Source organism: Enhydra lutris, unplaced genomic scaffold (assembly GCF_002288905.1).
Source record: "Enhydra lutris kenyoni isolate GAN:26980312 unplaced genomic scaffold, ASM228890v2 scaffoldscaffold5, whole genome shotgun sequence".
Classification (NCBI taxonomy): Eukaryota; Metazoa; Chordata; class Mammalia; order Carnivora; family Mustelidae; genus Enhydra; species Enhydra lutris.
This window is the reverse complement of record NW_019154089.1, coordinates 3,095,488-3,107,538: the sequence shown is the minus strand read 5'-3', so window position 1 is coordinate 3,107,538 and position 12,051 is coordinate 3,095,488. Positions and strand designations below refer to the sequence as shown.

Sequence of the window (12,051 nt, the reverse complement as noted above, 5' to 3'; positions counted from 1 at the left end):
CTGCCTACTTGTGATCTCTCTCTGTCAAATAAATAAATAAAATCTTTAAAAAAAAAAAAAAAAAAAAAGAATGTCTATACCACAGGCTCTATGTGGACAGTGTTACCCACCTGTGTCCCATGTACTGGGACTAGATGAATTCAATCCATCTGCTCTGGGAAGGGGGAAGGGAGCTCACCATCTCCTGGAGGCTAGGACGTTAAGAACCATGTATCTTCAAGAAATCAGAACCCCAGGCTCACACCATGTACAGATATGGGGTCTGAAGTGGGATACTCAAGACAAAAAGGAGTATAAAAACAGTTTCTAAACCAGTAAACCTGCCCTTGAGGGGCACTTCCACAGCCCAGGGCAACCCAGACTCCCATGGACAAAACATCCTCTCAAGATGGTCTCATAGTCAAAAATTATGTATTCCTAATGAAAAGAACTGCAAAATAGGAAAATCAATAAATCATAGAATATTTGGGGCAACCAAAGAAAATTGGCCTCAAGACTATTCTCCACAATGTCATCCTCAGAATATTATGGGCAGGAGACATTCTGTTGTAAAGGATGTTCTGGGACCAAATGAGCCTCGAGAGCACATCATACAAACCCTCAAATCTCCCTCAGAGATTCACAGAGCTCATTAACAAATGAAAGCTCTGGCAAGTCCTTCAGTTACTTAACCTGGTTCCTGTGTTTGTCCAGGAATGTCTCCTGAACGTGTCAGACATGAGACCTTCTCACACACATTGCAGTTTGACCGCACACTATGGGATACATACTGACCTAGAGAAGAAAGTCCTCACCCCCTAACCTATTCTATTTCCAGCCCCATCTCCCACGACCCCCACGACCCTGGACTCTCATCATATCGGTTACCATTCCCCCAAGTAGAATAAGGTATTCCAAACTTCCATGTCTGGATTCCTACGATCCATTTCAACCTGAATCGTTTCCCAAAATCCTACTCTTAGTCTCCACATTTTAGCTCAAATATTCCCTTTCTTAGGAGGTCTTCCCCACCTAACAATTTGGAATAAAACACTCCAGCACACTTTCCTTGACCTTTGACCATAAGCAACTACTTCTCTCAGTCACATAAGGTACATGTTTCGTATCCAGATTGCAAGTTCTAAGAGTGCTCAGTGTCATTCACCCCCATCTCCCTGTCAGAGTGGGCATCTGTTCATAGTGAGCAGAGGCCCAGTAGGCAGACATGTCAGCTTCAAATCATAAAGCTACTATTGTCAACAGGCCTTAGTTTCCTCCTCTGCAGAATGGGGACAATAATCTCTGACTTGGGAGTCTGTGTGAGAAGTAGAAATGATATGCTGGGCATCAAGAAGTCACACGGAAGGTATACACTCATCAGCATTCCATTTACATAAAGTTCAAAAAACAGCAAAACTGATCCATGAGAAGTCAGAATGGTAATTATGCTTCTCAGGGTGGTTGGCAGTGACGGAAAGGGACTTCCGGGGTTCTGTTACCAGATCTGTGAGCTAGTTCGGTGGGTATTTCACTTTGTTCATGTCCCTGTGCACTGACTTCAATACAAATGTCACTTTGGGGGGGGGGGAATGCTGTGTGAAATGCAGGTGGGGAATGGTGAGCCATCAAGGTTGATTTTTGGTCCTAGTGCTGTGGTGTTCTGCTCATAGGTGCCTATACTAAATCGTACTTTCCAAAGGCGAATGGTAAGAGGAGTAATGCTGTGCGCAGGGACCAGGCCAGATGGTTGTTTGCAAGCTGAGAAGCTGGCAACTCCAACTACTGACCTCACAGGAAGATGGGGCTTCCAACAGTTCAAGCGAGGCAGCAGGGTGCACTGTTAAATCACCGGGTAATATCTGAGCCGCAAACACTCAAGTCTAGCCTAGTGGTCAAGGAGCTCCAGGGGGCATCCTCCACCCACCGCGGGCTGGAGAGGCTAGCGGGTCAGACGGGAGAGCGTGCAACACCAATGATCCTGGGAGACAAGGGCCCAATCCATTTCAGAAGACACCAGAATCTGGCTTCTGATTACAGGTGTAGGAGACAACAGCACATTAAATAGGTGATCTCACAGAGAGAAACTAAGTGTAGTTCTCGATATAATACATACCTGACTCTGATTTTTTTAAAGGACCTAAACTATGTCTTTCTGACCTGTATCTAAACTGTGGGCCATTTCTCCGTTAGCACTCACTCTGAAAACTTCAAGAGTGTCTCATAAGAAGGCAGAGAATTCCTGAAAAGTAGAGACATATATACTGGCTAAGAAAGCAAAGATTTAGAACCTGCAATTCGGTGGCAAATGTGCACTAAAACTGGAGAGTCATCACTCTTCTCCTTAGAGTGGGTCTGCCCTGGAGGGCTGCTTACCCTGCGTGCACCTGGGTCCCAGAAGCTGTCCACGGTGAGGGATGAACTCTGGGTCTCAAAGGCAAATACAATAAACAGACTACCTGTCCACAGGCTGAGCTCTGAGCCCAGACACCTCCCTGTGGAAGGAACAGGTGACTGTGAAGGGCATACTCCTTTGTGCTTTTGCTCTGTACTGGGGGATGGGAGGGGTAGGTAGGGCAGCAGCAGGGAGGGGTCCCACCCAAAGAAATCATGATTTTGTAACTCCTACCTTTTTGTCTTCCCTCAAATAACAGGTCCTTTTGTCTTCCCTCAAATAACAGGAATTTTAAAACCAAAACTACATGAAGGAAAAACAGGAGAAAAAATGGCAGGGATCCATGCCTTCTCTGACCTCTAGTTCCCACATTTGTCCTTATTCTCTGGAAAAATGTGAAAATTATTCACATAACCTCAGCTGGCTCGGGGCGGTGTCTGGCCCCAGCCTGCCCCTCACTACCTCAGGGCAGTTCTGCTTAGCAGCTCCACAGAGGCAGCCGGGGTCTCTCTATCAGGCACTGCTGTGACTCAAAGATGGCTAAGGCATCCTCGAAGCACTCAAGGAGCTTGAGGCTACTGGAGGACAGAGGCATGGGTAACAGCAAGTGATGCTAGAAGAAGAACAGTATCTGAGCCCTGGGAGAAGCCCAGACAGGGTCAAGAGAGCTGGGAATGTTGGGGAGCAAGAGCTACTCCCACTGTACAAGCTAGGCACCAAGCCCCGGGTCGTACAACCACCTAGACTAACACGGGGTATGGGAAGAGCTTCCCCTTGAGAAATGCCCCCAGTCAACAGTGAGCAGGAAGAGGAGGAGGAGGAGAAGGATAGTGGTAGTAATAACAGCAGCAGTAATCGTGAAGCAGAAAGTAGTGAACACTTTCTTTGGGCTAAGAACTTTTCCCATGTTATCTGATTTCATCCTCAGAACAATTCTGTAACAACTCTACTATCATTGCCCCCCTTTTACAGATGAGAAGACTGAGATATAGAGAAGTTCTCTTACTCATTCATTCAACAAATGGTGTTTGTTTTTTGTCTACCGTGACCCTGATACCAGTAACACCCTGGCAGTGACCATTGAGATGGAGAAAATCCTTGACTGTATAAGGTGCACCCATTCTGGTGGGAGACAAACAACTTGCTCAAAGTCACTCCCCCGTTAGAACAGTGGAGGCAGGATTGGAACTCAGCCACTTCAACCACGGAACCTCTACTTTTTCAAACTCCTGACCAGCAAACTGCCTGGGGCCTAGCCACAGCCACTTAGAATCCTCATTACTAAAATGCCACATTTCCTCTATTCAAAGATGCATAGTTTTTTCACATTTTAATATCTGAAATCTGGCTGCAGAAAGAAATCTGTGGGCTGTAGGCAAAGAAGTAAATCATAATATAGCTGATTGTTCAAATATGGATTTAGCTCAATACAGTTTATTTGATTACCAGTGCAGTTGTTTTCTGCAACTGTTTTTGAAGCATTTTTTTACTTTGTTTTTTGTTTTGTTTTGTTTTTAGGGTAGGCTCCACTCTCAGCATGGAGCCTGAGGTGGGATTTGAATGGGGTCTGAGATTGAGACCCAAGCGGAGATCAGGGGTTGGACACTTAACCGACTGAGCCACGCGGGCATGACCCAGCAAATGCTAACATCAAATGCAGCTGAATTTTAGCTTAAATTAAGATCCCTTACATTTCTTCAAACTCCATTAAGTTCACTACAATGCAATAGTGAAAGAAAAGGCTATTGTATATGCAAGAGATTACCTATTATGAAATGTAATTAAAGGAAGTAGAAATCATGAAATCTCCCGGAACACCTCAAAGAATTTTCAAAGCCTCAAGAGCTAGCATTCAAACAACAAACATCCAATTGCCAAAAGCTTCCAGCTATTTAACTTCTAGCAATATGTAATCAATTAAGGGGAAATAAAACTAGAAATAGAAAACATGGGCCAAACCCCACTGTTCTTTGATAAACCTCCAAATTATACTGTCAACCTTAGAGGTGCCCGGCTGACTCCGTCGGTAGCGCACGCGTCTCTTGATCTCGGGGTTGTGAGTTCAAGTGTGGGTACAGAGATCACTGAAAAATAAAACTCTTAAAATTAAAAAAGAACTATACTGCCAACCTTAAAGGTACCAAAGGGATCAAGATCATCAGTAATCTACTTTATGAAAAATACCACATAACTCTGAAGTTACAAATAACTTCTGAGAACCAAATATATAACTTCATTGATGTGGAAAATACCTCTATTCTTGGGGCACCTGGGTGGCTCAGTCAGTTAAGCGTCTGCCTTCAGCTCAGGTCAGGATCCCAGGATCCTGGGATCGAGCCCCGCATTGGCTCTCTGCTCAGTGGGGTGCCTGCTTCTCCCTCTGCCTCCCCTCCCCACACCCCGCTCGTACTCTCTCTCTCAAATAAATAAATAAAATCTTAAACAAACATACCTCTACTCTAAACTCTAATTACACAGAACAAGCAACTCCTATGTAAGCATATGGACGAAAGAGAGCACTACAGACTATGTTCTAAGCATGTAGATTCAATGCCATGCTTCTTGGTTTCTGGAAAGATGCAGTTAACTCCATGGCTTCTTTTACCATTATCAATGGCAACACTGATACAACTGTCAATGGTGCCTCAAAACAGAGGACTCTGGTAATTACAATGATAGCTGCCATTTATTAGCACCTGCTGAATACCATATCTGATTTTTTATACCCAGTATCTGTGATCCTCCTCACTCCATAAGGGAGGTACTCTTAGTAGTCCCACTTTACATTTAAGAGAATCGAGGTTCAAAGAGACCAATGACTTCTGAAAATCAAGGAGCCAGTGGGCATCAAGTGGAGCATGGAAACAGGTCTTCCTGAGTCCAAAGCCCAAATGGTTTCCAGGCCACTAAAATGCCTCTCCCTCTTAACAACCTGTCTCTTCCACCAACCCAACACAGCAAACCCAGATAAGCCCTCACCTGAGGAAAGCTTACTGTGATCTCACAGCAGGATGGGCCTGCAGGACTTAAAGGTAGCAAGGGTCCCCCCCCAACCCAAATACCTCCAACGTGATCCAAATCCTGTTGCTTATATGGCTGTTGACATTTTCTCAGACTACACCTGAAGGACACGCTCAAGCAGGCCCCAAACTGGCCAAGTGCACCAACTACCACATGGTCGATCAACTAACTAGTTCATTCCTTCAAGCTGTGCCCATTTAGTAGCACGATCCAGAGAAGACATTAAACAGGCTTGGCAAGCAGTGAGGGAGTCTTTGCTGCTGGGGCTGGGGCAGGAAGACGCTGTGGCCTGGCTAGAGGCATCCTTTATCCTGCAGGCAATATCTCACATCAGTTAATGGAAGTAGAAGCCTCACTGAGCCTAAGGGATAGTCCAGCTGGGTGTGCCAGCCACCTTCTGGAAATCTCTCTGAAGTCCTGGGGCAGCCCAGGATTCCAATCCACAAATGTTTTTCTTCTGGATCAAACTTTTGCAGGACAACAGGTGGGGGCTTGTGACGCCACCCTATTCTCTGGACATGTGACTGTGGACACTCATTGGTAATGCAAGGTCTCTTTTAAGAGCTTCTACTTAAATTATTTCCTCAGAAAAGGACCTCAAGCTTGGACATAATGAGTGGACTAAGACAATCCATGACACATGTATTGAGCATCTCTGAGGATGCGGGGAAGAGTAAGATGTGGTTGCTACCATCAGGGAACTCATGGTCGAGTGGAGGAGCTAAGATGGGCTCAGAACTAACTGCAGTAAAAAGCAGAACAAGGTGAGTATTATCCTGGAACACAGAGGAGAAAGGAATAAATTCCAGATGCACGGTCAATCATAAACTCAGCTACCATCGAATGAGCCCCTGCCAAGTACGACCTACCAGGTACGACACCAGGCATTTGACACACCTTATGTTATTTACCCCCATAACCACCCCATGAAATATGTCCTATTACCCTTCTCACTTTATACATGAGAAGCAGATGAAGAAGCAGACTACCTCACCCAAGGTCACCAGTTAATTTGTAAAGACTAGAGATAAGATTTGGACCCTACTGGCCAACACCAAAGTGTATGTTACTTTCAATATAGAAGACTACATCTCCTAGAGTAAAGAAGTTCTTCCTGGTAGAAGTGGAACAGGAACTGGTTTGGAATTCAACCAGGTGACAGTGCAAGGGGAGAATGATCCAAGCAGAGGGTCAGTGAGAAGGAAGACCTAGAGGTGGGATAGATGAGCCCTCAAAGCAGTGGGCAGAAATCAAGCCTGCCGCACCAAGGAAGTGGTGTGTAGTCAGTGAGTTAGGTCACTAGCTGTCAATAGACCCAGGTTCTAATTTTGCCACGGTCACTCACGTTGAGACCTTCAACAGATCCTATCCTTTCTCTGGGCCTTAGTTTCCTCAACAGTAAAAGTTCCAATCCCCCGTTACACTAGATGTGTCCCAAAGGTCAGCTCTGGCTTAAATGCCCAATGATGCTCCCAAGAGGCCATGTGGAGCCGTGGCTAAGACCAGGGGACAAGAAGACTGCAACTCTGCAGTGACCAGCTGAGTGACCACAGACAAGCTAATTAACTCCTCCAAGTTAGTTTTCCTCATCTGCAATGTGGAGACAAGGCCAATGCCTGCTTCACAGGGCTGTGGTGAAGGCTGAGGGAACTAAAGAGAACAAGGCTCTTAGCAGAGCACTTGGTAAACTATAAATGTCCGGTTAATGGAGGCAGCTTTGTCACAATAATAATCACCAGCGTTATTCCCTCCTCAAAGTGTCCAAACAGTAAATGTAGTGATCACGAGCCAGAAGGTCCTTTCCTAATTATTTAAAGGGCCAAAAAATAAGTTCCTTTTTTTTCCTGCTGAGAAAGAGAAAAGGTTTCACTGTCCCTCCCATGACCGCCTCATGTGTGAGGATCCTGGTTCACCGAGGGGTCGTGTCATACCTTCTCTTCTGAAGAAACTGTCAGCTTGTCACTGGATATCAAGCTGCACACCTGGTCCAGACTTAGGCTAAGAAATTCTTCCCCCAGCATCACCTCTGGAAAGTGCTGCTCTGTTAAAAAAAAAAAAAGCAGAAGTTACAATATGCTCCTGCCCTTCCACAGCCCTGGCAATCTGTGAAGTTCACAGTGGAGTCCTGGGCACTCTGGGGGTGGGCATGAGGGAAAGGGACAGACAGAGAGGCAGAGAGAAAGACAGCACATCCAGGCTGAAGGGAAACTAGCCTCTTAATTTGGTAGCAAAGGCATCCCTCTGTGTGATACTCCAGCCTGAACATCGACACAGATGAAAATGGGGCAGAGAGAAGTGAGGTTATATATTTTTTCCATGCTCCATGTGGTTATTAATGGTATTGCAGAAAAGCCTCACTGGGACCTGCCTACTTAATTGAGCTCATTTCCCCTCAAGGCGCAAGCTGGCAGATTTGCAGACGAAGCCCCCTGCAGCTCAGCTAAACAAAAGTGGGTCAGAACTGCTGTGTGGCTGGAAGTCTCTGGGAGTTCTGGTACGGAGTCAACATTTCAAGGCTGGCAGAAGGCATCAACCTTTTGTGCCCAAAGTCAAGCCTATCATGGTCTCTGATTCACAAGGAGGCCCAACTAAGCCTCTATCCAGATTGGCCAGACACAGCTGGCCCCACCACTGCAAGAACAGTCCATGACAGGCAGGCTAGGGGGAACCATTAAAATTTGGGGAATTTGGGGACACCGAAACCGAGGCAAAACACACAGGCCGGATATCCATGCAAGGGAAATGCCAAGTGCAATTCCTACCCCGACATTAGCCCAGGCCACCATTCTGCTCCCACAGAGACAGCGAAATGTCAGTGAAGGAGTGTACTCTTCAGAAAGAAGGCCACTAGATTCAAGTTCTGGCTTTGCCATTTGCAAGATGTGTCCCTAAGCCAATGGCCTCTCCCCTTCCTAGGCCCCACTATCTCTCTGTATAATGAGGATACAAGGGCTCATCTTGCTTCACTCCAATGCTGTGATGGGAAAGGAAGGATGAAAGTAGTTTCACAAGCTATGCCGAGGTAAAGTGGCCCAAGAGCCAACAACTCCTGGTGCAGCAGGTTCTGGAGATCATAGGGTCCTTTGTCATGTGCCCCAGAAAGGGCTCCTTTCTCAGCACTCTCGTGGTTCTGCCCCACTGGCCCCAGGAGCATCCATGCTCCTTGCCCTCCAGGCTCCAGGGCCCCCCTCTTCTTTCTTTGGTGGACCCTCTCTGGCCTTGTAATTCTAGCAGTGACACCTCCCAGTTCCCAGCAAGGGAACATGGTCTGGCCAGGCCCTCGGGGGAGAGTGAGAGTCTCTCCATGCCCAGGAAGCTGCATGGAAAGGGCAATCAGCAAGCTCAGCTCTGCTCTCACATTCATCGGCTTCTCAAAAGCCAAACAAAGAAGACTTAAATCATTTCTTATAAAACTGATTCTAAACCTTATGTTGAAATAATTTCAAGAGAATTCCCATATACCCTTCATCCAGAGCCTCCAAATGTCAGTATTTTACTCTCAGAGATCTGGTTATAAACAACTTCCTCCATCTTTCGATAGAAAGGGCTCCCCACCTGCTCCCCAGTGGCCTACTGGTATCCCTGAGCCCACAATTAAGCCCTGTCCATCACGAAGCTCAGGAATGTTTGTACATAACAAAAAACAAATTTAAAAGGCAGATCCTTTACAATGGGAAGCAAAGGTCATAAAGTAAAAAGCTGGTCTTGTGTCTCCATATGTGAACAGGAAAATGCCTTTGGTTAAAGCTTGGATTTTCGGTTAGACATTCAAAAGACTTCCCTAACTAAGGGAATATTTAAGAGTAGATAATACTATTTTTTAAAGGATCCATTCCTAAAAAAAAATTTTTTAAATAAAAGCAAGTGAACAATCTCCTTCGGGTGATGGGAATGCATTCTTGGCCTGGAGGCCTGAGAAATCAACAGGATTCTCCCTCCATGCCCTTTCTGTTCCAAAAAAGTCTCTGGACCAGAGACCTCCATCTGTTGGCAACACCAAGAAATAGCGGAGGGACAATTTGGTGTGGAGTCACCACTCCAAGACAAAACACAGGACACCAAGACTCTGTGGACCTGCCAAGGCTGAGCTCAGCAGGAGAGTCAACAAACCAGCTCCAACATCCCTGGGGCTCAGAGCCATATGGAGCCTTCCTGCCTTTTTTTTGGCTGACCAATAACCTGACATTTGGAGGAGGGAAAAGAATGAAGAGAACAGGAGGAGGTAAGAAGTTAAAATCTGGGGTGTGAAAAGTCCTTCCACAAAGTTCATAAAGCCAAACATAGATGGGTGTGGATTTTGCAAAGGAAGACAAAGTATAGTGGTATGTATTCTAAGTGGCCTGGTGAACAAACCAGAAATTCTCAAAGATCAGTCAAGGAACCCACACTTCCCCATCTCTTAACCTCTGGGGCACTAAAGAATTTCCATCTAGATCCCTTCTTTCTAAAGGTCCCTTCTTTCTGCTGCTCTGCCCATCTGGGACCTCCCACTGAAATCCCTCCAGAATTCCTCCCAGGAAGCACCAGCTGGTAGGGAGAGGCAGCAGCTTCCCACCCAGGACTACCACTCTGGGACCAAGGAGATTTGCAGGGCATGAGCAGGGAAACAAAGAGAAAGGGAACAAAGAGGGAAACTCCTTCTTCCCTCCCCCTGCTGTCTGAACAGCTCAACCCCCCACCCCCCAGAGCCCCCTTTCTATTAGCAACACTCAACAAGATAGAAAAGCAGGAACAGGATGCTCTGGCCAACTTGATTTCCTGGGAGACACAAGTTCCCCAGAAGACTTTATATTCAAGTCAGCCCTCTCCCCAGCCGCTTCCCAGAAAGGAACACCTCTGCTCCCAGAAGACACCTCCCTGAGAATCCACTAGCTTTAACACTTGTTTGTTTGTGGATTCGCTGTTTGCTTTGCTGCATTAGAGGAGAATGGAGTCAAGACCCTTGGCTAAGAGTGAGAATGCCTGGGTTTGTGTCCTAACTCCACCTCTTAATAGTCCCTTCTTTCCAACCTTCAGCTTCATCATCCATAAAGTTGGACTGTAATAACTGACCTAGGTCTCAAGCTTGTTTTGAAGCTCAGAGATCTATACTGAGTCCATTATGTATACTGATGAGTCCATTTTGAGATCTTTAAGAAACTTTAGAAAGGAAGGATGAGTATTGTATCAGCCCATGCTCCTGCTTCACAAAGTCCAGTTCTATGGGCAGCACTGCTCTCCAACAGAGAAGCGTTTCCACTCCATCAGGGACATCCCTTGGGACTGCAGGTCCTGTGGATAAGGCTGTGGACCCCAAAGGTCTTAGAGACCCACTTTAATTCCATCAAGTTCAACAAACTGTCTAGGGATATGATATTCAATTTCCTAAGACTACAGTTTTCTCACCTGTTAAGTGGGGCTAATAAGAGTTCCTGTTTCATAAAGGTGTGTGTGCATTAAATAAGCAAATAGAAGTAACTCACATCTGCTGAGATGACTGCAAATGTTGGATAACCATTAGTGTATAATGTGCCAGATGCAGTGTTTCTTCAAAAATGAAGAAAGCAGAACTGATGCCTACAAGGAGCCTACTGGCTTATAAGAGGCATAAGACAAGGCACCAACAACTCCAACACCAAGTCCACAGGGCCACGACTGGGAGAGGCACTCCAGGTATAAATGACAGCATGGAAGCAGGAAAATGCAGAGCATGTCTAGAAAACAACAATAGCCCAGTCTAGCTACAGCCTAGGCTGTATCTTCATTCCTCTAACATACGTTTACTGAAAAACTGTGCCAGGCTCCAGGAGATACAATGGAGAGGTAGGCAAGCTAGATTTTGGCAGACTGGTGGGGTGTGCAGGGAGCAGAGTATCTTCCAACCATGGAGTAGCCCCTTGAAGGGGAGCTCTCCAATAATAAACTCTAACTCTTCTAGTCTTTTAGCTTCTTTTTTCTTAAAGAGGAATGGGAACAGGGGCGGGGGGGAAAAGTCACTTAAGACTTCCTGTTAAGAGTCCTAATTAACCAACCTTTACTGTAAGCATCAAACACTAAGCTCCAAGTTTTGTATGCCCATTCCTGTCCATTTGGATGAGAAATTATGGGGGCAAAGGGGACCACCAGATAACCTGACGTCCTTTCTGTACCAGGCAATACACACACACCTTCCCAAAGCTGCAAGAATGAGAAGAGGCCTGCTCTGGAGGCACAGCAGGATCTTTTCAAGGACGCAGGCCTGGAGAAAGTGGAGGGCATTTCCTAACAGTAGCTAACATTGTGCTAGGCACTTATTTCTCCCCAAAGTCCTACCAAAGTATCAATAGCCCCATTGTACAAATCAAGAAATGGAAGCTCAGAAAGATATTCAGCCATGTGCTTAGGATCACAGAGCAGTTAAGTGGTATAGCCAGGTTTTGAAACCAAGACTGTATGATGACAACAACAAACATTCTTAGTCCCCAAGATGACAGTAATTTGTCCTAAGCAGGCCACTGTAGTTAAAATCCAATGTAGGTGTGTCAGAGCATCTGAAGAATCTCTCTTAGGGTTATGATTGCAGAGAGACAAAAAAAAAAGGATGACTCTAAAAACCTTTCTTTACAAACAAAACAAAACATGAGGAAAGTAGTGTTCTAAACCCTTTGGCATCAGTCCAAGGTTCAAATCTTAGACCTAAC

General features: G+C 45.8%; 1 protein-coding gene across 4 annotated transcripts in view; it reads right to left on the bottom strand.

Annotated features, from left to right (window-relative positions):
• Positions 1-12,051, bottom strand: part of LOC111140879 (kelch like family member 3) — a 177,599-nt gene that overhangs the window by 42,343 nt on the left and 123,205 nt on the right. For all 4 annotated transcript variants that reach the window (XM_022493117.1, XM_022493118.1, XM_022493119.1 and 1 more), the window contains one exon: positions 7,324-7,433. In XM_022493117.1, coding sequence (XP_022348825.1) covers positions 7,324-7,433 — 110 coding nt within the window. The remainder of the gene's footprint in view (positions 1-7,323; positions 7,434-12,051) is intronic.